The following is a 25,729-nucleotide window of genomic DNA, read 5'->3' as shown; positions in this document are numbered from 1 at the left end:
CCATCAGAGAGAGCTTCAGGATGCACCTAGAAACATACTTTAAATGCTTTTCTTTCTTTCTTTTTTTCCCCTTTCTCTCTTCTGACCCACCCTGCCCACACACAAAAATACTTATACTTTGTTTGCAAGAGCCGGCTGCCCATTTCTAAAATGCCTACCTTTTATTAGCCCAATTCATCATCATCCAGTTAATTTATTAGTGGTCCCTGATGACTTCCTAATGAAACTCCTAATGAATCAGTGGTGCGTAATCTGCATAAAATATGCAGGTGCTTGCCGGGCAGTTAGAGCTTTCTGGTAAAGTTCACACTCCTACCCAGAGCCCAAGTGGGGATTTTCATCCCTGAGATCTGTAAAGGCTTGTAGAGTGCCCGCCTTCTGAAGGGCAGGGGGAGGCAGATAGGGAGGCTCACTGGGTGCATTTGGGTCCTGGCAGTTTTCTTGTAGATGAAGGCTTTCCTTGCTGGTCCCTGCAAAGCCCTGCCTGCCTCGCAGAGTCCTGTGGTGGGGGCCTGAGTGGGAGACTCCTCCCCCGTGGGTAGGAGCACAGTAGGGCTGGGAGATGACAGCCCCCACTTTCGACCCACCTGCCGATGGGAAAAGTGCAGTCTCGGGCTCTGTGCTGGGTGGGGATGGAGAAGACATTTTAAATGCCAGGCTCAATGGGGAACTGGGAAGTGGGGGACAGGCAGAATTGAATGCATCTCACAAAATTGAGGTCTGGGGGCATTGCAGGGCCCTACTCTGAAGGCTTGGCTCGACGTGTCACTCTGCTCTCTCCCTCCCTGCAGTCGAACAAAGTTCCGGTGGTGCAGCACCCTCACCATGTCCACCCGCTCTCGCCTCTTATCACCTATAGCAATGAACACTTCACCCCGGGAAACCCGCCGCCACACTTACCAGCTGACGTAGACCCCAAAACAGGTAGGCCACCGGCTGCGTGCCAGGGCAGAGCACCAGGCGGGGGTGGCGGGGGGGTGGCAGACCTGGGAGGCTGGGAGGGGGCTGGTGGGAGTGGTAGTGGAGGGGCCCCGGTTCCCTCTTGTGAACTGAACAGGATGCTCTTAGAGAGGCCAAAGCCTGGTGAGGGAATGAGTTTGCCCTCCCCGCTGGACAAGGCCACTTGCAGAGGTATAGACATGACTCTATGCAGGAGTGGTCATAACTCCAACAACACTAGAGCCCCAAACAGATGTGGGGGTGGGAGTCGCATTGGCCTCCTTCACAGTTCTGGGAGGGAAGAAGCGGGGCTCGTAGGCCCCAGTTCTCTTGGTGGCCAATAGACTCCATGATGGACAGCCTCAGAAGACCCCGGAGCTCTGCCTTCTCTTTGCTGGTTCAGCTGGGCTCTTCTCCCCTGCAGTATTGTGGGTGTTTAGCAAGCCCATTTCACAGATGTGAAAACCCACATCCAGGATCTGTTTCTTATTCTCCCATAGAACAAGCAGTAGGGTCCCGGGCAGCAGCCCCTTTCCTCATTCTGCTTGTTGCTGACTACATTTTTTTTCTTTTTGGTACCTGGGATTGAACCCAGGGGGGCTCCTAACCTCCCCCAGCCACATCCCCAGCCCTTTAAAAAAATTTTTAAGTTTATACAGGCTCTTGCCAAGTTGCTGAGGCTGATTTTGAACTTTCATCCTCAGCCTCCGAGTCCCTGGGGTTACAGGCGTGCGCCACCACACTTGGCTTGCTGACTGTTTTTTTTTTTCTCCCAAGGGGAGAGGGCAAGGAGGCAGGGTTACTTGGAGCCCTCCCAAGGACAAGATCCAACGGGGGCGGGCAGCCACAGCTCCCAGGGGGGTGGCCATGGGAGATCAGCTAAGGCCAGGGTGCCGCTTGCAGGCTGGGGTTCCTTTCCCAGCCAGCCAATCGTAAGAGTGGTTTAAAATGGTGGTTCCACCCCACTTGTCAGAGGGAGCAGTTGGTGTTGGGTGAGGAAGGCTGCCCGGCAAGGCGACCTTTACTGGCCCTGAAAGAAGCCACATATGAGCGGGTTTCCACTCCCTTATGAGCCCTCTTTGTGCTGGTGCAGGACCAGCCTGGTACTTGCATGGCTGGAGGGGGCTGCCAGCCAGCCCCAGGCTCTGCGAGTGAATGGCAGCGTCAGCGTCTTATTTAAATAATGGTAGTACAGGGAATAGCTTTTAAATGGTTATCGTAAAACATATGATTAACGTCTGTGGACTGTATACTTTTCTTCTGCGAACATTCTTTCAAGTGTGCAAATGGCTCGGTGTAGGGTCCAAGCCCAGCTAATCTGTTTGAGAGAAAGCAATGTCTGCATGAAAATGTCACCCAGGGAGACTTCATTTACAGATTAAAAGCTTCCTGAATGAATTTTTTTAAAAAAATGAAATAGTTTTTATCCATGAACCCACAGCTCGTTCCCTTCCATGTTCTGTTGTGACTCTGCGATGCTGTGCACTTGGTTTCCCACCTCAACTGTACAGAGGAGCTCTCTGTCAGAGTTGCTCCCAGCACTCCCCTTCCTGGGACTTGGTTGCAGGGTGTGCTCCTGTGCAGCCTGGCAGAGTGCTGTGGTGCCCACCTTCAGCACTCACTCCTGTGTGCCTTGGGAGGGCCTACAGCCCCTCAGGAGCAAGGCCCAGAGCTGAGCATGCCAGGCCTCCAGCAGCTCTGTCTGTTCAGTTCTGACTCTCCTGGGGACAGGACACCAGTGGCATCTGGTAGTTCCTGCAGCTGATTGTCTCCATAGAGGTGCTGCCATTCTAGAGGGGTGACCTCTTTTAAAAGAAGTCAGTGTAACCTTTCCTCGCCATAGCTCAAAAGATGCTGTAAATCAGAGGAGGAACTGTCCGCAGGTAAGTCGTCAGAATTAAAAGGGCAAAGGGACCCATTCTGAGGGCAAAGTTAGTGTAACTTTGTTCACCTGCTATGTGCGATGCTCTTTAGATGTTTTTTTTTTTTTAATTGCATGAGTCATGTAAGGCTGAAATGATCAAGGTGACATTTGCTAAATCTGATTTGAGCCACTATACCAGTCCCTCTAGAATGAGATAATTGTTTAAACTTAGACTATTAGAAAATGAGACAAATCCTAGTGACATTTTGCCATCAGAATCATGAATGACCTCATGCTAGGGTTCTGAAGAGATGCCACTCTGCATCCTTTTCCTGTCCCCATCTCTAGCTCTCGCTCCTCCCTCCCCTCCCTCTCCTGTACCTAAAACACTGCATCTTCTCTCAGGAATCCCACGGCCTCCGCACCCTCCAGACATATCTCCATATTACCCGCTATCGCCTGGCACCGTAGGACAAATCCCCCATCCGCTAGGATGGTTAGTACCACAGTAAGGAGTTCCATTTTTTTAATTTCCTTTTTGTTTCTTACATGGGCATGTTTATTATTTAGTCTGTGTGTGTGTGTGTTTCAGAAGGACAGGGTTGGTGGGAGGCCATGGGGAAGATGTTCCATGAGAACACAGGAGAATGAGAACCCTTCAGATAGGTTTGTAGAAAAGGGATGTGGAGACTTGACCTTCTGAACCCACAGTCCCCAAAGGCCCTGTGGACGAGGTGCCCTCAAGATACTTGGAATTGCAGAAGGCTGCTAGGGCTTCCAACTGTTGAAGTCGATTGTCGTCTTCTGCTGGTGGCATCTCCAACTGCGGGGTCCAGTCACTGGGGTGACATGCTGAGTACTCTTTTAGGTATTGCTTCACCCAACTCTGAAGGGTGGCGAGGGGTGGCTGAGTCCTCTCTGCAGTGGGTGGGGTCAAATGTGGGGCGAGGGCGTGGGAACAGAAACAACCTGGTTGTGAAATCCAGGGGTGGGGTGGGGCTCTTCTTTTATAGTCCCAGTGACCCTAGCCCCTTTGCTCCCGTCACTTCCAGAATCTGACAGTGGAAAGTGTTGTGTGCTGAAGCTCATGTGATTCTTGGCCTGTTGGGAGATTTCCCCCAACTGTGAAGGATGGGGACAGGCCACTGGAGCACTGAGTGTGTCACACAAGGCCCTCCTGAGTGTCCGCCCTCATCCCTGTCACTGCAGAGGTGATTCACCTGCCCTTTGCAGCCTAACATCATGATATTTTAGAATCTGAGCAGAAAGGCCTTTCATGCCTGCTGTGTGTGTGGTGTACAGTGTGCATGAGCAGGTGTGTCATGTCTTGTGATTGTATGTACGTTGTGTTTCTCCATGTTTATCAGTAACTCCTGCTCTTCAGAAAACATAGGACAATTGTTGAATGCCAAAAGAAATCCTGGGGGCTGGGGTTGTGGCTCAGTGGTAGAGCACTTGCCTAGCATGTGTGAGGCACTGGCTTTGATTCTCAGTGCCACATATAAACAAATAAATAAAGGTCCATCAATAACTAATAAAAGTAAAAGAAATCCTGGCAGAACTCTCAGATTTGGACCTTAGGGAGCTAGCCATTCGTAGCCTTAAAGAAAGTTTGGGGCTGACTCACCTCCCAGTTCCCCTTTATTTCTCTAGTTGAACAGATTCTGCACTAAAAATAGGTTGGATTATGTATTAGCTATACCAAATATCAGCCCTTGCGCAGTTTCTGTTTTGTGTTCTTTTTGTTTGGAATAGAAGTGATTTTGAGATTATGACCCATTTCTTCTTAAATAGATGTGATCCAGTCCTTGATAGTTCTCAGTCATCCTGGGCCTGGTTTGGCTGATGGGAAGATATTGAAAGCTAGATAAAAAGGAATAGCCAACTCAGACAACCCTCTGTCAGGAAAAGTTGTGTGTCTTTCATGAGGATGCTATTTTGCATGTTGCTGTATTTTTTAATTATTGTAATGAGGTGTGATTGTCTATTGGTTACCCACAATTCTTCTTGGGGACTCTCCCCCCGGTAACTCTTGTCAACACTTGTTAATTTGACAAAAGGCTACAAATTAAGCTCTGTTAATTTAATGTTTTCTCACCGAGATCTAAATACCGAAAGAGGCCCAAAGCGCAACTGAAGTCCTTTGATTCACTGTACTTTATTTTGGTATAAATTTACATTCATTATTGTTTTCCTTTGGATGTGTAGCCCTCAATTAGTGTGATGGCTCCATTAAAGGAAGCTAGACTTCGCCTTTAATTATTACAACAAAACACCTAGTCTCAGCTTGGGGAGAGGGTCTCTATTGACATAAGCAGAGGTTATAAAATTTAATTAGCCATTCCTATCAGATTTATGGCATTCAAATTGTTCTGTGTTTCTTCCCTTTGATCCTTGCTGTACAATCCCCAAGATTTTTGTTCTGATCAAATGAGAATAAAGCTGACTGTGCAGAGAGAACTTTCCCCAGTTCTTCTTTCTGTCCCCACTCCCAGCCTCACTTTCAGTCTCTCATCGTGTACCCCTTCTTTGTAGGCAAGGTCAACCAGTGTACCCTATCACGACAGGAGGATTCAGACACCCTTATCCCACCGCGCTGACTGTCAATGCTTCCATGTCCAGGTGAGTTCCAAGAGCCAGGGCCCTGCAGGACTGACTGCAGGCCAGTGCCCTGGCCGGCCACCGTGTGGGTGCATGTGCAGAGCAGGTGTGTAACTAGGCTTCGATCCTAGAAAACACGGAGCTATCACCTGAACTTCCGGGGGAAGTGATGACTTTCTGGCTCGAATCTTTGTGACTCAGCCAATGGGAGCTGTGGATGTTCAGAAATTTAGAAGGCAGGATAAAACAATTGGGGCATGTGGAGCTTTTAAAGTTTTCTTTCTCTGTTGTCCTGAACTAGTGAGAAGGGAGGGAGTGGAGGTCATTTTATTATGGTACAAAAAAGAGTTTTGCAGAATGGTTATTATCGGTTGTTTCAAAGCTCAAATTCTGATTGAGTCAGCAAGAAAGCCCAGCAAACAGCCCCCACCACTGCCCCCCCCCAGCTCAAAGCAGCACTGCCCAATAGATGCTGTGTGAGACACCGAGTGACTTGGGTGTTTTCTGGTAGTCATATTTAAAAAAATATTTTTTAAAGTAAAATGATGCTCAATGATATATTTTATTCATCCCAATACAGTATGGCTGAAATATTGTTTAACGTGATCACCATACAGCAACTGTTTATGGTATTTTACCTCTTTTCCCCAAATTTAGTTTTTATAATCTGGTCTGTATACCTGGCCACATTTCTGGTACTCAGTAGCCACATGTGCTGGTGGCTACCATATTGGCCCATGCAGCTCTAAATCCTTGAAAGATTTTTTAAAAGACCCAGGGCATGTATACATTCAGGCCTCTTTCTATTTAAGCATATAAATATATATACAACATACATACATATCTCCATGTTCTCATTTTCCTTCCTCTAATTAATTCTGGCTAATTTTTCAGTGACTGTTAGTTTATTTACAAACCGGTTGGCAGCAGTATGTTTAAGTAGTCACTAATTGCTCCTAATGATAGTTTTATTTTCTGTTCATCTGATTTTCAGTCAAGTTAATTAAATCGGTGGAGGTTTAGACTTTCCTGATGGGCTGAAACAACCAATCCATTTTGATGATGGCATATAATTAAATTAGCATGCATTACATGGCAAGGATGCTGTCCCCAGTCCCTTCCCTTCTTCTCAGTGGCTAACATGGGGCACCAGGACCAGAGACAGAAAGCCTGGCCATGATGCCTCTTTTCCTACGAACAGAAGAGAGGATTTTGGTGGGAGAGAGAATGGGAATCAGACCCATTGAGAAAAACCAACCGTAGCCTGTGTAGTGGGTGTAATTGTGCTGTGGGTATGATAACAAGATCATTTCCCACGTGTGATGACATCATCGCAGTTTCGAAATCCATGCCAATAGGCATTAGGCGGAAAGATGCTTTTTTGGACTCTTTGGACCAGCAAGAGGGGAGGCGTCACTCTCGTTAGGGACTGTGGCCTCACAGAGCACAGGAGCAGCGCCGGAGCCTCCCAGGAGGGGCGCTGCTTGGGAGCCTCAGCTCCCCTCCCCACTGCCCCGCATTCCCGTTGCACCCCATTGTTTTCCGTGTTTATTTATTCTGTGCGTCCAGAGGTTGAAAGCAGTGATGTCGTAAGACAGGGATCGGGGTTAAGCTTATTGATTGAATTATCATTAGGAGGTTAGTCGATGATTTATAGGTGGGCAGGGGGTGGAGGAGAAGAAGGGAGCGGTGGGAAGAGAGAGGTTAGGGGCTGGAGGTGCGCGGGAAAGCGGCCGATTCCCCAGGTAGGCCGTATGAAAGGTAGCTAGTTAAAAAGCATATACAGCAAATTAAATACATTATTGTGATAATGGGGTGACAGAAGTATGGGTCTATTATACTTATGGCAGTTATAGCAAATGTAGGCAGCTTGCCCTGTTCCAGAACACCCTTTGATATTCATTCTATTCAGCAGCGGGGCCAGGACTTCTCAGAATTAAGTGATGGGTCATTATACTTTAAACACCATGGAGAAGCCTAGATTGGCAATTAAACAGCTCTTGCTGACACTCACTTGTGCCACCCTGTGACCCCCTTTAGATTGAGATGTTGGAGCTCCGGGCCCTCAGCCTGCTAAATTGGTGCAAGGCTCTCCTCCTGACGAGAGCGGGCTCTGAAATCTGCCGGCTTCAAAGGGAGCGAGATCATGTATAAACCATAATGTGGGTGCACCGTGGCTCACAAAAAATAAGGCAGGAAGAGATGAAATGTTACAAGTGCAAGGGGGAAAATGAGAGAATAATGACAAACCTAATGCAACTCAAAGCAGGAGTGTTGCACGGGATGATGCATCCCAATGCTTGTGCATAAAATCAAGGCCGGCAGATGACATCCAGTTAACAGAAGCGTGTCAACAGTGAAGTAAAGTGAGAGTGAGTAAGAGAGAAGCCCCTGAGACAGCCAGAAACAAAAATTAGTTGTCTTTAACAAGTTAAGGTTCATCATTATATTCTGGCTTGGAGCCATAAAAGCAGACGGGGGTATATAATGAGCTGCTTAGAATTTTTAGGGTGTTTATTGCATTTCATGAAATAGTTGTCTGCAGAAGGGGATTTCTTGAGCGAAGGAATGCACATGGGCCACATCCACGTCCACACGCAGTTGTTCTTTCTCGATGGTACACTTTCTAGATCTCTGAATATGTGTTTAGGAAGAGGAACTTAGAAGTGTGTTCTTCATGTCTGCACCAAAAATTTGCCCCGACCCCAAAGTGGCCTCATCATGGTGTCTGTCTTCCTCTGGTATTGCGTGTTTGTATGTGCATGTGTGCGCACATATACACACACTAGTATTCACTCCCTCGTGTGTGTGCATGTATTCTATAGGAAGGGAACGTTTGGTTTTCAGGCATGTCAGGCCTTTAGAACTCACAGTAAAAGCTGCCACTCCACTCACCCCTTCACCCAAAGGGCCTCCAGGAACACAGGAGCACTTCCAACAGTGGGAAGGAGCAGGGAGTAACTTGGAAGCCCAAATACCTCCCAAGAGCTTGCTTTCCCTTTTATAAATTTTTGAGGGGAAGGTGTTAGAGGTGGATTGTCTCTTCACCCCACCTACCCCTTTTGTCCACCCCCATACCCTAAAAGTTCTTAGTTAATCCTATTGAAATAGTCAAGTAGAGCAAATTTCATCCCATGCATGCATGATTATGTCAAAATGAACACTACTATTATGTATGGCTCTGATGCACTAATAAAACGATTAAAAATAAATAAATACATAAAACAATCACATCATTGTTACCAAACTTCAGCATTAGTTTGAATTTGTAAAGGCAGCTCCAGAAGTGGACCGTCTCAGGGTGGATTTTCTGAGTCAAGTGTCCACAGTGGCTCTGGGGCCCCTGCAAAAATCACCACTGTCATTGGTGTCTATATGTCTGTTGATCTGGGTAGATGCTGTTTAATTTTTAGTTTTTCTTATCATTTAACATTTGTCAGATTAACATTCCATTTTGACTAAATGGAAACTAGCTCTGATCCACCTATGGGAGGAACTTTGTAAATAAAGGCTCTTTCTAAGTAAGTGTCATGGTGAAGGACCTCTAGTTCACACAAGAGTTGGCTTTCTGAAGGAGGAGGTTATTACTCCTTGGGTAGTGCTTTCGTTGGAAAGCAACCATTGCCAAGGTCTGGGCTCCCCCTCATCTGGACAGCCTCCCTGTCCCTGACTGGCATGGCCTCAGCGGGTGGAGCAGGAGCTGCCATTTTGTTACCTTCTGGGGATCTGCCCTGTCCGCCCTGCGCCCTGCTTTTGTCTACAATGTGTGCTGCCCTGAAGGTGGGGGAAGGAGGGCTTCTTGCACTCAAGCATGTCAGGAACGCTCACAAACCATTTGTCCTGTCCAGTTGTCACTCTACAGATGGGCCCCAAGTGCCTTGAAATCCACTCTTCATGTCCTGTCTCATTTGCTTGGTTGGGAAATGGTAATTCAGGGACTAAAATGTGTTTCAGAGTCTTTCTCAGAAATGAATAGTATTAGAGAAGAAAACACAGACTTTCGTCTTTATAATTTTGATTGTTGCAGAAGAGGCTTTTTAATTGTGTACAGACCACATAGTAAGTAAAGATGACTTAGGAATTGTACTTTTGAGAGGAGAAAGGGCAGTCAGTACTGAAAACTACGTGTGTGTGTGTGTGTGTGTGTGTGTGTCTGTCTGTCTGTCTGTCTGTGTGTCTCACCTTTCTGTGAAATGATACAAACATCTTGCGTCCATAACTTACGGGAGCCAAACAGAAAACATTTGAATGTTTCCCTATCTTTCTCCCTCACTCTCTCCCATTCCTGTTAAATGAGGGGCATAGCAACAAAAGAAAAATAAAAATTTCATTGCACTCTATCAACAGAATGAGGCCTAATGAGGCCTGCATAGCATTGTCAGAAATGTATGTATATTTCAACCACGTTAATATTTTATTTAGCTGTCAATATACAACAAAAGAGTTCACCTTTCATTCTACAGCAGACTAGGACTTAGGAAACTGTCTTCTTAGATGCCACTAATAATGTCTCAAAAACAAATGGACATGCCATTTCCAGCAGGTAGCCCAAGCCCGCCTTTCCGCCCAAGTACATCAGTTGGATTTGTCTTTTGCTAAAGATGTTAAAAATCATAATGTCTCATGTCAGTAGCAATAATGAAGGGGAAGATTGGCTTTAATGACATTATGAGAATCATTATGTTTAATTTATCACTAATTAACGCTGACAGGTTTCATATGCCATGGGTGGCTTTCATGTGCATGTTACGTGCTGGGTTGTTTTTTTTTTTTCTCTTTTTAAAAAAATTTGTGTGTACACATCCCTCCTCATTCATTCATTTTGATTCTGACGATTTACACAGCTTCCTGTCTTCTAGGTTCCCTCCCCATATGGTCCCACCACATCACACTCTGCACACCACCGGCATTCCCCATCCGGCCATAGTCACACCAACGGTCAAACAGGAATCCTCCCAGAGTGACGTCGGCTCCCTCCACAGCTCCTAAGTGTCCCTTGCTGTTGCTCTTCTGTGGCCACAGTGTCTAGTGGTTGGTGGCGGATGCTTCGTGTACAGCCCCCAAGCCACCTGGCCTGTGTGGGCTCCCCATGAAGAGAGAGAAGTCGTACCGTGGTGGGCTTCACCCCTCATACCCCTGTGGGTCAGCACAGAGCTCTGTTTTGTGTGTGTTTGGATGGCTTGGGATCTGTAGCCACTTCCCTGCCCTCTCACCCCGAAGTGGGACATTTGGAGCTTTGTTCTGCAAGCTACGGAGGCGGGGCCGTGCGGGCTGCTTCCCACGCCTCGGGAAAGTGGTCTGTTTGTGAAACTCGCAGTGATTACAGAATCTTGCCCCAGCCCCTCCCCTGGCTATTTTTTGCTCCATTTTCCAGGTGGAAGAGACCGAAAGTGGAAGTGTGCCTTTTATTGGAGACAGCGAGGCTCGGGTGTGAGGAGTCGGGGCAGCGCGCTCTGGAGGGAAGTTGGACCATGTGGTTGTTTACTGGGCTCTGTGTCTACTTTGTCTGTATCCAGAAAGCACCAGGACTCCAAAAAAGAGGAAGAGAAGAAGAAGCCCCACATAAAGAAGCCCCTCAATGCATTCATGTTGTATATGAAGGAAATGAGAGCAAAGGTCGTGGCCGAGTGCACGTTGAAGGAGAGCGCGGCCATCAACCAGATCCTCGGGCGCAGGGTAGGCGGCCCCGTCGTGGGGACGAGGGGGAGGAGTGGACACGTCGAGGCCCCAGTGAGTGGGAACCCTGTCTCCCAGCTCCATTTTGAAGTCTTCAGTGGGCTCCACTGAGGCAGGCCCAGGCATTCCGCATAGAATGACATTCAGAGAGTTATCACCACATTCAGGCGTCCCCACCCCAGAGAGGGAGACCGGTTAGATGGATGTAGACAATGCTTTGTCTGAACACTCCTGTGAGTGCTGGCTGTGTCTGGCCGACTCTCTGTGACTGTACCTGAGGCCATCTCTGGACATACTCGCCTCCCAAGGAAGTGTCAGTCCTTTATCGGCCATGGTGTGGTTGATGATGTTTGTGCATGTCTTTCTCTGTCCCACCCTGTGTCCCCTCCAGTGGCATGCACTGTCCAGAGAAGAGCAGGCGAAGTACTACGAGCTGGCCCGGAAGGAGCGACAGCTTCACATGCAGCTGTACCCTGGCTGGTCCGCGCGGAATAACTATGTAGGTGGATCATTTGCCATAGGACACTTTCCCTAGAGACGTGTTCTGTGTCCAGTGGGCAGGGAATCATCACTTGTCAGCTTGAATCTGGCTTTAGGACTGTTTATCCTGCCCGCTTCTGGGACCGTTACCATCTGGCCTGGTCACTGGAGGTGTGTGTCTTGGCTTCTAGTCTAGCTGTGGCCACATGCTGTCTTTCTTCATAAAAAACGAGGAAGCTGGTGTCTGGTGACCTAGCTCAGGACCCCTGGGATCCACTGGGGGTTCTGCACACCTCCTGGACCACTTGTTAGAGAGGTGAGCCTCTTGGATGAGTGTGTAGACCTTGGAGAAAGGAGACCACTGGGCTCATTCAGAGGGTGCCCCAGAGGGGGTTCCTTGGCAGCCCTCCGTGGTGTGGCTTTCTAGGGCAGACCCTAGGGGGTGGGGGGGAGAGTTTCACTCCTCACAGGTCTCAGCAGGGCCTGCAGCCTGAAGGAAAAAGAAACAGTGGCCTTACACCATGGTGTACTAGAAGTAGGAAGCCTGCCTCACCCAGAGAGGGGCATGATGGGAACATCCCTGAAGGTAGCCAGTGGAAGTCACCCTTGCCAGGATAGAGGAAATGGTGTGTTCCTAGACTCTGGTGGCTGCAGGATTTGCCTCATTTCCTCTCTGAGCTTTTGGGGAACACCCTAGTTGGAGGATCATTTTACTGATGGCATCAACACCCCAATTCCTCTCCTGAAGGCTTACTGTCCTCTGGAGATTGTCGCTGTCACCATCATCCCAACCCATACATCTTCCCTAGTGGCCCATGGTCTGGGCTCTCTCCCCCTATATGCCGTCACTTTGTGTGATGCTTTTTTCCTTCCATAATGATTTGCTGTCCACTCTGAGGGGGACCAAACCATCTTGACGGCAGCACCTTCCCTCCCGTTTTGTGGGGGTTGTGGACCAGTCTGTGCTCTCCACTTGGCGTCACCCAGGGTCAGGAAGCTCTCTGAGGTCATTGACTCATTGGTGATAGAGCCTTACCACGCATGCCATGTTGTGGGGATTCGGAATCCGGCCCAACACATTGGCTCTGAGAATTTGGTTGGCGTCCACCAAGGAAACCATGAACATGCGCGTGACCGCCCGGCCCTGAGTGCAGGCGGCTTTCTGCTTGTCCTGGCCACCTATCTCAAGTTTCCACCCTCGATATTCTTACACCTTTAAGCACGTTCTTGCTCATCTGCTCCTTGCTGTGTAGACCTTGGAGAAGGGAGACCACTGGGATTAACTGCCACACCCCTGCCCGTCTCCCTCTGTCTCCCACTGGCCATAGCTGGCAGCACAGCACCAGCCTGCATTCCTGATGGGGTTGAAGCAGGAAGGAGGAGTACTGCTTGGATGACATGGCTGCTCCGCCGAGAGCCCTTGTCACCTTTGGGTGGGCATAGGGTGACGGCCCGGGACCTCTGCGTGCGCCCTCAGCATGTGTGCCAAGGGGAAGCCTTTCTTCTGGAGCTGAAAGGAAGAGGATGAGAAAGTGAATGCTTCCCGCAGGCTTGCTGTCACCCCGCCTGACCCCCAGGTGGAGCGGGCAGCAGCAGGCAGCGTCCACAGCCTGCGCACAGCCATGCGGTTTCAGGACAGCTACTCTCCTGGTTGCAGGTCAGAAGTCATTAGAGTTATCCACAGCTTCTACTTGTTGCACACCCAATTCTTGGAGTAATCTAGAATGGTACCATCCAGTGGAATTCGGCTTTTCTACAGATACCATGGCCCTGCTGGACTTCAGGGTCACAGTAGGGCTTCTTGTACAGCTGTGCAGGCCAGACTCTGCAGTTCAAGGTTGTGCTGTTTATATCAGGGTCTGTGGCAGTGGTGCCCCCTGGAGTTTTGCATGGTGAACTCTCCACAAAAGGATAAGTTCAGTTTTGTGATAGCTTCATAAGAATGGTGTGTTGGACTTTCTGGGAGTCACTTAGAGTGTTCCCCAAGACTTTCTGTGATGTGCTTCCTAGGTTTTAGAAGGTCCCAAAGTCACTTGATGTGACTTCTGCTCAGTTCCACATTCGGAATGTGGCTTAGTGTGATTGGGAGCTCCTAGGGAACTTGAAGAGGTTTGGGAGAAGGTCGGGGTTTAGGGCCATGTGTCTTCCTTGAGGTGCTGTCAGGTTCCTGATGTGAGGAGCGTGGATACACTCTGTCTCTGTCTTCTTCCACACCTGGGGAATAGTCAAGGGGCAAAAAGTGCGGAATCGAAGGTCATGAGGATTTGGGGCTGCTGGGAACTTTTCTTCTTTAGCTCCCTTGCACTAGGAGTTTTTGCAAATTACTTTTGTCCCTGAAAAGTCCTAACAGTTCTGAAAAATGCCTTCTGAGCTTGCCCCTTCCACAGCCCTGATGTCATCCAAGGAGTGACGGAATCTTTTTATTGCTATCTTAGGAAAAAATAATTGAGTGAAACGCAGTCAGGTTTGGATGCCCAGGCTTGGTCCATTCTCTAGAATAGAAGAAGAAATAACTTAGTGCCATAGTAATGCCTCACCCCAGCTTCATATCAGAACATGGATTTCTTCCCGCCTCTTTGACGTTAGGTTAAGGAGATAATCCTTTGCCATTTGCTCACCAGTTTCCTCTTTCTTATGCCTTATGTTGGGCCTTTTCTTTCCTTTCTTCATTGAGCAAGGTCCTTCAAGACTAAACAGTGTGTGTTAGCTTCCTCATGTCCCTTTCCTATTAATTATGTCCCTGTCATCTGAATCCCAATTTCCTCATCATAGATCTCAATCATGCACCCTGCACAGATAGCTCCCCGGGGTCAGAGGTGGACACGGTGCCTTTAGAATTTTTTGTGGGGCATTGGAATGGGAAGTGGGTACTAAAGCAAAGGCCTGGGGGTGCAGATGCTAACACCCCTTCAAGGTGAAACCTTTCTACGTTAATTGAAACTAGACCCAGCTACTGGATCCCAGACAACCACCTTGTACTTCACTTCATTCTCGGTTGTTTTTTTGTTTTTGTTTTATAATCATACACCAAGGAACATAACATGCTTAAACAGAAGTGCTGATCAGAAGCCAAAACATATTTCCCCAGTGGCACAGGCCCTGTGCCCCAGGAGAATAGAGCTACCTTCTCAAAACAGTGCTCTCAGCTCTCGGATGGAGCAGAGCCCCATGGCCTCTCTCTCTGGAGGTTCCTGCAGTGCCTAACCCACTCTCAGTTCCTGTCCATTATTGTTCTTTTCTCTTTGACTGTGTCACCATTCGTGAGAAACTTTACGCAAAGGTAGCGTTTAGGTATTATGGAGCACCCAGGATGTAAGGCCACTGGAGTGCAGTTCCTGTCCAGCAGCCAACTCATGGACAGGGTTAGGGCAGTCCAGGGACGGGGGAATGAGCTTCAGACATTGGCCCACAGAATTATCTCCAGTTCCACAGCCACCCTAGCAGGCTGCCAGGATTCCAGGGAGGCCCAGGCTGGAGATATGGATGGCTCCATGCAGTCCATCGTTGTTGGTCTTCTAGCAAGGGCTTCCATGCAGGGCCAGTATTGTTATGTAGTGGGCAGCAGAGCCCTGAGTCGAGGGTTGGGGTGATGAGACTCCTGAGTTTCCAGGCTGGCCCTCCGTCTTGCTGTGCCACTTGAGAAAAGTCTGTAAAATTGGAATGGCAGTGATGCCTGGTGTGTAGGTTGTCATGAGGGTTAAAGGAGTCACTGTGCCCACTGGGTGCTGGCCACTGTCACCAGGCAGTGTTCACCATCCTCTTTACCCGGCTGGTTTGACTTAGGATTTTTCAGCTTCTTGTCCTGTGAAGACACACCCGTACAACCATTCTGTTTTCTACTTTCAGTAAAGACGTGATATTCAGTGCTTTATTATGATGGTGGGCTTGAGTCAGATGATTGGAGACAGCTGTAGGCTGTTGCAGGTGTTGAGCACATCTGAGGTAGGCTGGACCTGAGCTCCAGGGCTCAGGAGGGAGGTGATCAGATGCACTTAGACTTAGCCACATTTTTAACTTATGATGAGTTTCTTGGAGTGCCCACCCCATCATAAGCCAGAAGCCAGGGAGCCTCTGTATAAGACAGGCTAATGGGGGAACTTGCCTTCTCTGTGGATGTCTACCCAGCAATAACTCCAGGCCCTGTCCCACCTACCACCCAGTCTCTTCAACCTGTGCCCAGGAAGTGCCCACTATAGCTGTCCTTCTGGATTCAGAATGGGGGAGGGCAGCTCTCTGCCCAGCCTATCACGGAGAGTGTCTAGCAATCTGCTCCTTTCTGAATGATCCCTTTTGTGGAATCAGATGCCCTGGCTCAGGTCTGAGATGAGCAGAGGTATCTCTGCCATGCTCCACCACCCACTCATCCCTCCTCTACTCCAGGAAGCGCGTATCCCTCTGGCTGGAATCAGAGCTCAAGGGCATTGGGGTGAAAGGGGTGGGAGGTTGGACAGACTCCAGGGGACAGGTGAGGGTGGAGATGGCAAGAGGGTGCCCCCTCTGCCTTCTTCCAGGGGAGCCCAGACGCCTTCCTCCTGCCTCTCTTGAACTAAGCCACTGTGTTTCATCTGTTCATCTAGGGGAAGAAGAAGAAGAGGAAAAGGGACAAGCAGCCAGGAGAGACCAATGGTAAGTCAGGATACTCAGGACGGAGGAGGAAGCGGTAGCTGGAGGGCCACTCTTATGCCAGGCTTCCATCTGGGGGAGGCAGGAGAAATTCAAGGCCAGGACATGGGGTGGGGCATCTTAGGCAGCCTTTTTGTTTATGCATTTTAATTAATTGCTTCATGACTGCCCTTTTAAAGCTAGTAACATCCATTGTTGCATGAAAAAGCACATTGTAATTCTAGTGGAATGTGTTTTTAAATAACTGCAAAGCCTGTAACTGGAGAGTAAGTGGCAGGCATGCCTCTGCGGGGATTTAGGCAGTCTGCTTATTTTGTATGTGTCTGAGGAGGGATGAGGAGGGGCTAGGGGAGTAGGAGGGGTGTGAGTGCGGGGGTCTTAACTGGGCTGTTCCTGAATGTTCCCATGCATGCCTTTACAGTGGTAAATTGCACCCATTTTAAATTAAGGAGGTTTGTCATTCTCTAGATGGAATTAGAAATACTGCATAGGCAATCTCAGAGGTCCCTGGGAGAAGACCAGGCTTTTACAAACAAACAAACAAAATTCTTGAAGGCTTTGTATAATTTGTTCTTTTTTTTTTTCAGAACACAGCGAATGTTTCCTAAATCCTTGCCTTTCACTTCCTCCGATTACAGGTGCTAATGTCATTTTGAGTCATTAAAATAGTTGATAAACTGTTTTTTAATTTTTCTTGCCATTATAGTTTTATTAACATTAAACACGTATGACATTTGAACATCCTTTAAAATGACCATCTACATGGTTTCGTATGTTTTGGTAGATTTTTTTTTCCAGTTGCTTTTGTTGTTTTTTTGAATTTAATTTAACTTCTGTTTTGTTTATTTATTTTTTCCATAACAGTTGTTTAAGCAGCAATGACAGTGATTTAGAGCTGAACTAACTGTGCAAATTGAATATGCAGTATTTCTTTAAAAGAGACTGGTAAAGAGAAAAAAAAAATATGGAAGGAATTCAGTAATAAACCTCCTTAATCTAATGGCATTTTTTTCATGGCTCCCACTAAGTTTTCTCCCACAAGCATGCATCCGCAGTATGATTATTTTTTTCCTTTGCTTTTTTATTTATTTTATTTTATTTTTCTTCCCTTTTGCTTTTCTGCTTATAATTTGCAAATCCACTAGCATTTTACTGACCATTGCCTGCTTCAATGCTGCTGTGAGCTTCTAACTAACCCTTAATGGCTCATCCACACAGCCTGTTGACCTCATTCTGTTTCTCTCTCAATATTAACGAAAAGAGATTAAAAAGAAAAGATGAACATTCCAAAAGCTGCAATATCCTAAGACCATGACCCTTTTCTTTCTTTATTTCTTTCTGTTTTGTTTTGTTCTGTTCTTTTTATTATTTGTAGTTTTTTTTTTCTTTTTTAAACTGTTGTCCTCCGAGAAGAAAAAAGCATGTTACAACTTAATTCCCTCCTTCGATTTATTTTCTTCTTAAAAAAAAAAAAAAGAAAAGAAAATTGAGAGGAAAAAAAAAGGAAAAACAGAACTAAAATAATAAGGAAAAAAATAATTGAACGAGTGAGTTCTCCAAGGCCTAACTTCCCTTTGGCAGCTCAAACCGAATCTGAGACACAGTCCTTAAAGAAGGGATACTGCAGCTTTATTTGCAACAGCTAATTTCACAAGTTGAATAAGAATGTGATTTTTACCTTTTTTTTTTTTTTTAAGTAAAGAAAGTTAAAAAACGAAAGTCAATATTTTGCCATTAGTTACCAGGTCATTGATTTATTCCCTTTTTTATTTTTATTTTTTTCTTATTTGTATCTCTCTCTCCCCCTCCTTTCCCTTCCCTTCCCTCCCTCTTCTCTCTCTCTCTCTCCCTCTCTCTCTCCCTTTCTCCCATGTCCTCCTCCTCTGCTCGCTCCTTTCTTGAACTCATTCAGACCTGAGCGCTCCTAAGAAATGCCGAGCGCGCTTTGGCCTTGATCAACAGAATAACTGGTGCGGCCCTTGCAGGTGTGTATAGTCTCCCAGATTCGCTGTGCTGGTTTGCAGCTGGTCTCTTCCATCCTTCCCCCTTCTCTGGCCTGTTGCTTCATAGCTCTGTGTGTGGATCGTAGGAGACACTAGGGAGTGGGACACTGCCAAGTGTATGGGCTCCATGAGGGATGTGCTTGTTCTCCCGCTGCTGCTAGCCAAAATGCCACTGTAAAACAGCATCACGTGTGCCTCCTCGGGTCAGCGACTGCAGACCCCAGCACGCCCTCCCCCAGGGAACGTTGCCTGCCAACCCCCTTGTGACAGCCCAGGATCCTCATCCTGGCCTAGGTAGAATTCTGCCAATGACGTCACCTGCTCCCCTCCTCTTCTCTCTCTATTTTTATTTATTTTTTATTGTTGTTTTTTGGTTTCTGGTTGTTGTTTTGTGTGTGTGTGTGTTTAATTGTTTTATTTGATTTTTTTTTTTCATTTGACTCATAGAAGTCCTTTCCTTTCATGCCCTTGGTGAGGGACGATTATCATATAGAGCCAAGGTGCTGTAGAAGACAATAAGCTGTAGCTGAGATCTCACATCCGACTGAGCACGACCCACCATTGTGTTGTATTTTTTGTGTTTACCTTATGCTAACAGATGCAAATACTCCAAAGAAGTGTCGGGCACTGTTCGGGCTTGACCAACAGACTTTATGGTGCAAACCATGCAGGTATATTACCACTGCGAGGCCTTTGGGAAAATCAAATAACTCTGTCCTTCTGGTACCTTAGTGTGACAATTTATTTTGACCTCCTTCCCATCTACTTCCCCCACTGGCATCAATGACTAATGATCCTCATTCTTCAAAATTTTCTTGCTAATTTCATGCTGTTTCCTGTCTCCACTTTCTCCTCCTCTCTTTGTCCTCTGCTCTTCCAAATAACGTGTCCCTTGTGGCAGGACTGAAACCACAGCCTTGACAAACCCTGACAGGCTCTGAGACTTGTCCTTTGCAAGCCAGTGTCCTGGACTGGTCTGGCCTAATGAGTGCCTCGGTTGCCTGTGTCCTGAGTGTAGAGAGCCAGCAGTTCCCAAATTTGGACCAGTTAAATGTGGCAGCGAGAGCATCCCTGTGCCCTTGGGAATTGGACAGCCTTTTCCCCCACTCTTCCTTTTTATCCCCATCTCCCCTTTGTTGTTTTGTGTTTTAAAACCACATATTTCTGTCCAGAGGAGCTTGTGTAGCTGACATTGTTTTACAGTGCTAAAAAAGAAGCATGGCATTGAACGGCATGCACAGCTGAGGGGCTGTGGGCAGCGAGGCCTGCAGCTGCCCGCTGCACAGAGCCGCAGCGTTAAAATGTATGCATACCTGTCCACCATGTAGCAGTGGTTCCTAAATGAATCAGAGCAGCCCAGAAGCGTCCAAATCACGTCCCATGTTCCACCGGCAGGTTCCCACCCCACCTGTAATCTCAGGGAAGGTGTAGGTACTTCTTCTTGGTGGAGGGCTACCAACTAGTTCCTGTCTCCTTTCCTTTCCTTTAATGACCACCTTTGGTTAAATTTGTTGTTTCTTTGTTCTGATACAAGCAGTCTTTGAATTTGGAATATTATAATGGTAGGTATCTCAACACCCCAACATGCGTCCCTGTTTGTAGTGCCTCCTTGTCACGTGTCCCTCTCCTCCATGCCTCTGCCATGTGCTCCATGTCTAGACGTTAGAACAGATGTTCATCCCATCACGTGCATGCCGACGAGTCTGCTGTGTCTCTGACCCCCTTCTCTGATGCCAGTACTGAGAGAGGGGTGAAGTGTGCCTCGAGCTGACCCAAAAGATGATGAGGGAGAAAGGGCCCAAGGCAGGAGTGATGCAGGTGTCATGAGTAGGGACTTGGGACCTTAGATGGAGTCCTAGCAGGAGAGGAAGGCCCTGGTACTCAGAGCTAGCAGCTCTCACAGAGATAGATGGCAAGCGTCCTTTCAGCACATCTCTGGGGTCTTCTCTGGAGCACAGGAAGGAGTTCTGTGATGAGAGATTATAGGTGTATCATCAGGATGAGCCAGGGAAGACGGGGCCCCTGCTGACCCTATGGAGGCAGTGGGTCTGTCAACACTGGACACCTGCCAAGCAGGGGGATCCTTGGCCGTGGGAACCGCCCTGAGACACGGTGTGGTGGCAAATCACTGGCTGGTGGGAGCGTCCCTCCTGAGCAGTGGACACGGCTCACTGGGCCTTACAGTGAGGGTGGCTCGTGTGCCTGTTGGTTTATACTGTTCATGGGGGAGGGGTTTATAGCCCCCCCCACCTTTTGTTTGTGTTTTTGTTTCAGAAGTAGTTGCTGCATGTTAGATTTGGCTCCCCCCCCGCCCTTCTACAAGTTACTACTAACTACTACTAACATTGACCTGGACAGATATCCTGTCCTCATCCAGCCCACGCTTGCTGAAAGCCAGGATGGAATATTTCCTCAGAGACCAGAATTTTCTTGATATTTTTACCAAAAAAAAAAAAAAAAAAAGACTGCCATCCTTTGTGGCTCAAGCCTTTGTAGCTAGCTGTCCCATGTTTTACAGTGTGGTTTCCCACACGCAGGTTTGGGGCTGTCGATATGGCTGTGGATGCTGAGGGGCCGTGGTCATAAGAGCAGTTTGACAGGCCCTCTCCCCAGATATTCTTCCTGCCTCAGCCCCCTTAGAACATTTCCAGCAGCTATTTTTTGGGGGGACATGAGTTCATACCTTAAATATATTGAAAAAAGTCATTCCTATCTTTTTTGAGGGTATTATTTCAAAACAGGATCAGAAAGAGTCAGTAGTTTCCTTTTGGAGTAAATATGGAAGACGCTAGAAATGGATGGAGATGCCTAGACGGGTGGGTAGGAGTTGGGGTTTTATACAAGTAGTAACCTGTCCCTCTTCCCCTGCCCAACTCTTCCTTTTAACTTGGCCATGACCACATGTGGCTTGATGGGAATATCAATAGGACAAAATGTGCTTTTAAGAAAAGGGGGTGGTGGGGGGACAGAGAAAAGCAGTTGCAAACCGAGGCATTTCCTGACACGTGTGTCTGGCTGCCTTTCCCTCAGCCCTGTTGGGAGCATCGCTCTGTCACCATCGTCTTCGTGTCCCATGTTCAGAGTGCCCCATGCATCCCCCGGATTGGAACCTTCATGTCATCAGGAGGGCGGGAGGGGCGAGGAAGGCCCTGAGTCCTCTGCCAAGCAGGGCTCCTGAGTTCACTCAGGAACACCCTAACCAGCCTCTGTTTTGAGCCCACCAAGTTGCTCTTCACTCTACCCTGAGAGAGCCTGGAATGCTGCTTGATGCCACCCCTTGTCTAATGGTCTCCCCTCCTTTCCTTCACCTGTCCTCTCCGCTCTCATTTCCCCCATTGCTTTCTCAGTTTTGCATATGCCTTTCCCCGCCCCCTCTTCCCCCTCCCCCCATTTTAAAAATGCATGGACATCTTAGTTTCTGAGCATGTTTGGATCTGCAGGCTAAGATGGTTTAAAATGGAGAGGCTTGATTGTTTACCTTGGTTCCTGGGATGGGAGCAGAATCCTGTAGTCTGTGCCAGTCTATCCCAGGGAGAAAAAGGAACTTCACCAAACTGAGGGTGAGAGGGGGCTGCCCCTGCTCCCCCAGAGTTCCTTCTGACCCAGTGGGAACAGACAGACTCGAGCCACCAGCCCCGAATGGGTCTCAGCCTCTATGAGGCTGGCAGGACCGAGCGTGCTCCCTTCCGCCCTCCTCTCCTTCCCTTCCCTGCTATCTTGTGGAGTCCACGCCCCATGCACTGACAAGCGTGGGGCTCAGAGCAGAGGAGGATCTCAGTACACCCCTGACTCAAAGGCCAGTGACACTGTCTAGCAGGGGTCGCCTTCAAGTGGGCAGCATCTTGGCCAGGTGCTCACACCCTTCTTTTCAGGTGGAGTGTTGGGGCCCTGGTTCTGACTGCATATTGAAGGGTCCTTGGATGAGCGTGCGCACATCCTGTATCTGCATTATATTTATAGCATCAGTGGGTTGATCCCAGGATCACCTTTCCTACCAAGTGTGATCCCATCAGACTGGGATTAAGGGTGGGAGAGGCTTTGAAGTCCAATCTCTCGGTTGATTTTCCCTGACTTCATCCTTTGATGATAAGCAAGAAGGGCTCTGAAATTCACATTCCTATTCCTTCCATAAACAGGCAGTGGAGAGGGGAGATTCCGGTTTTGGTGCAGGGTAGAGTGTCTTTGTGGTTCAGACATGAGGACCCCAGCCCCAGGAAGGTCCCTGCTGTGATTCCCTGGCACTTCTTCTTGGTGGTCACTCCTCTGTGACTGGCTTGTGCTGCGCCCTCCACTTCCTGGCCTCAGCATTTTGTCAAGGCCATGATGCCCCTCCATCCCATCCTCACAGTCTGTCCTTCCAACCTTTCCACCAGGGGGTGGGGGAGGGGAAGCCCCAAATCTTCAAAAAAAATGATCAATGAAAATTTTTTAAAAAATCAAGTTTGAATCTTAATTTAATCCACAACCTGCAGGCCATACAACCAGTTATTCTTGTTCCTTTGGATCATTTTCTGTTTTTCTTATTCTCGCCCCTCCCCCACCTTTGTTTTTCCTCTTCTACCTGTTTTTGGTGGTTTTCTTTCCAGTTTTTTTTTTTCTTTTGGTTTCGTTTGTTTTGTTTTTGGTTTTCTTTTCTTTTTTTTTTTTTTTTTTAGTTTATTTTGTTTTATTTTCGTTCCCCCTCCCTTCACCTGATTCTGACCTCTCTTGATTTGGTGTGGTTCTTAACAGACAAGCCCGAAAGCTCTCTGGGCGCCCGCAGCCTCACGGTGGTGGTGTGTTAAACCTTTAAGCCTCTTGCTAGTGCTGCCTTCAGCTATGTGGGCTCAACAGTCAGCATTCTGAGAGTCTCATTGATAAGAGGCGGCTGGGGAGGGAGCTCTGTCTTTCTCTTTTTAGACACACACATACACCATTGGGGGCTGGGGGTGGTAGTGGTGGGATTTGGGGAGGGAGGGCAAGGAAATGTGGTGGGAAAGTGAAGGAACGTCTAAGCCCAGGGAGAAATAAGCGTTTCTGTTAATATCGGTTTGGATGAAGCCATTTTGGCAAATCGGTGCCACCCTACGAAGGTGACCCCTGCAGTCTGCTCACTTCTAGCTGGGCAGGGGTGGGACCTCGGGTGGGCGGGCAGGTAGGGCATCCTCCCGAGTGTCCTATGTGTCAGAGCAGACCTAGAGAGGGCCATGTGGTCAAGGGAGCCGGGCAGCCTGGCACCGGGAGTGCCATGCTGCAGGGTATCAGCTAGCCAATGTACCCTGGCCGCTAGCATTAGATGAACTGTCCCTTGGCATCTTTGCCTGTTATTCACAGATGACTCTCTCCCCTGTTTCTAGGAGAAAAAAAAAGTGCGTTCGCTACATACAAGGTGGAGGCAGCTGCCTCAGCCCACCCTCTTCAGATGGAAGCTTACTAGACTCGCCGCCCCCCTCCCCGCACCCGCTGGGCTCCCCTCCCCCCGACGCCAAGGCACAGACTGAGCAGACCCAGCCGCTCTCGCTGTCCCTGAAGCCCGACCCCCTGGCCCACCTGGCCATGATGCCCCCGCAGCCTGCGCTCCTGCTGGCCGAGGCCACCCACGGCAAGGCCTCCGCCCTCTGTCCCAACGGGGCCCTGGACCTGCCACCTGCCGCCCTGCAGCCACCCCTCACCCCCTCCTCGCTCGCACAGCCGTCGACGTCTTCCTTACACTCCCACAGCGCGCTGGCCAGGACGCAGCCCCAGCCGCTGTCCCTCGTCACCAAGTCTTTAGAATAGCTCTCGATGTCCCGCCTGGTGTGAGTGTCCCTCCGGTCCTTGGTTTGCCTCCCCCCACCGGAAAGCTTTTGTTTTGTACTCTTAATTTTGTGCCACGTGGCTACATGAGTTGATGTTTATCGAGTTCATTGGTCAATATTTGACCCATTCTTATTTCAATTTCTCCTTTTAAATATGTAGATGAGAGAAGAACCTCATGATTCTACCAAAATTTTTATCAACAATTGTTTAAAGTCTTTGTAGCGTTTAAAATAAATAAATAAATAAATATATATATATATATATATATATATATATATATATATACATAACTGTTATGTAGTTCGGATAGCTTACTTTTAAAAGACTGATTAAAAAACAAAAAGGAAAAAAAAAAGAGAAGCAATTTTGAAGCAGCCCTCCAGACGGAGTTGGTTCTGTATTATTTGTATTAAATACGAGCTTGCGAACCAATCATTTTACACCTGGTTTTTAAACCACAGGGGCATGGTGAATGCAGTGCCATTACCTTTTTTTTTCCTGTGTGAAACAACTTTTATTGTGATGTTACTTGTTATTGTTTAAATGTACAGAAACAAAGGGTTAAAATGTGTTAATATACCTTGTTCCATGGTGTTGTTCTTTTGGGGGGAGGGGGATGCTACTCAACAATTAATGGAATCACAACGCTGTTGGACCAGTAGTATTTATTGCTTTAGAGATTGCTTGTACCTGTACGTCATCCCTTTTTAAATATGTTTTCCTTTTTCTTGAAACTGTATAAAGTTTTTTTCCCCCTTAGCATAAGCATCTTATATATAACAACTCATTTGTACAAGGTTTTTAAGTTTATATATAAAATGTGTATATATTTTTTTGTTTCCCTTTTTTGACTTTTATTTTTTTTTCCTCTCTCTCTCTGTATGAAACCCAGACACCGCCAAATGGACATTCATAGTTGCATTAAGGATCAGTAGCATTAACAAAAGTTGCTTTAAAAGCCATTATGTAAAACAAGACTTGAACATTAGTGAGGGAATCCTAGCGAAGCTGTCTGAGCAGCAGTGGGAACCGCCCGTTTCCCCTGTGAACTCCTAGTCAAATGTCCTGTGCCCTTAGGACATGGACTGACCGTGTGCAAAACTTGATGTGCCAAAATTCTCAGTGACTTTAGCTTTCTCCCTCTTTTTGATGCTGTACTTTCTGTTCACCATGTTTTGCTGTGATGTTACATAGGTAGATTTGTATGTAGTTTTAATGTCACCTATAACAAAATGTGTTTGGTAGCAGATTGTCCAGAAAGCATTTTAAATGAAGAGGTATAAACCCTTAAGGGCCAAAATTCTGTATATTAGATTACTCTTAAAATGAAAAAACCAGCTGCCGCTTTTACGTACACACAAGACATACAAGTAGGTAGCGAACTTTAAAAATAAAAAAAACCTAGGCATGTTGATGTTGCAAAATGCTGTATAAAGCTGAAACCTGTTCATTCAGTGCCATTGTAGTTGACATGAAGCGATTGTAAAACTGTCTCCGATTTTTCTCTGGTTTATTAAAATGCTAACTATAACATTTTTTGTGAATACTTTGAATGTTTCCTAACAGTTGTGATGTTACTGTTCCGTTTTATGCTCTTATTCCAAGTTCATTTTTAATGGTTTGGAAGCCATTTTTGTAATGAATAAATGTTCATGCTGTACAGTATCTGTAGCATGCCGTTCTGGATTAATAAAAGCAACTTAGTATGTGCAGATAAAGACTGGTCACTTGTTTCTGTGATTTGGATTTTTATCTCTTTGGAAAT

At 47.4% G+C, this 25,729-nt stretch overlaps 1 protein-coding gene across 1 annotated transcript; it reads left to right on the top strand.

Moving 5' to 3' along the window:
- On the top strand, positions 1 to 23,943 carry LOC308658555 (transcription factor 7-like 2; the record flags this gene model as incomplete). The annotated part of the gene is made up of 10 exons (XM_081311314.1): positions 1 to 924; positions 3,209 to 3,311; positions 5,339 to 5,425; positions 10,264 to 10,389; positions 10,921 to 11,080; positions 11,472 to 11,579; positions 16,138 to 16,186; positions 16,771 to 16,821; positions 18,096 to 18,168; positions 23,523 to 23,943. The coding sequence occupies exons 1-10, from the start codon at positions 699 to 701 to the stop codon at positions 23,941 to 23,943; spliced, it is 1,404 nt and encodes a 467-aa protein (XP_081167440.1). The 5' UTR covers positions 1 to 698.
- Between the last annotated feature and the right edge of the window lie 1,786 nt (positions 23,944 to 25,729).

Source organism: Spermophilus citellus, assembly GCF_964194105.1.
Source record: "Spermophilus citellus genome assembly, chromosome: 10".
NCBI classification, from domain to species: Eukaryota; Metazoa; Chordata; class Mammalia; order Rodentia; family Sciuridae; genus Spermophilus; species Spermophilus citellus.
This window is presented reverse-complemented; position numbering and strand designations above follow the sequence as displayed.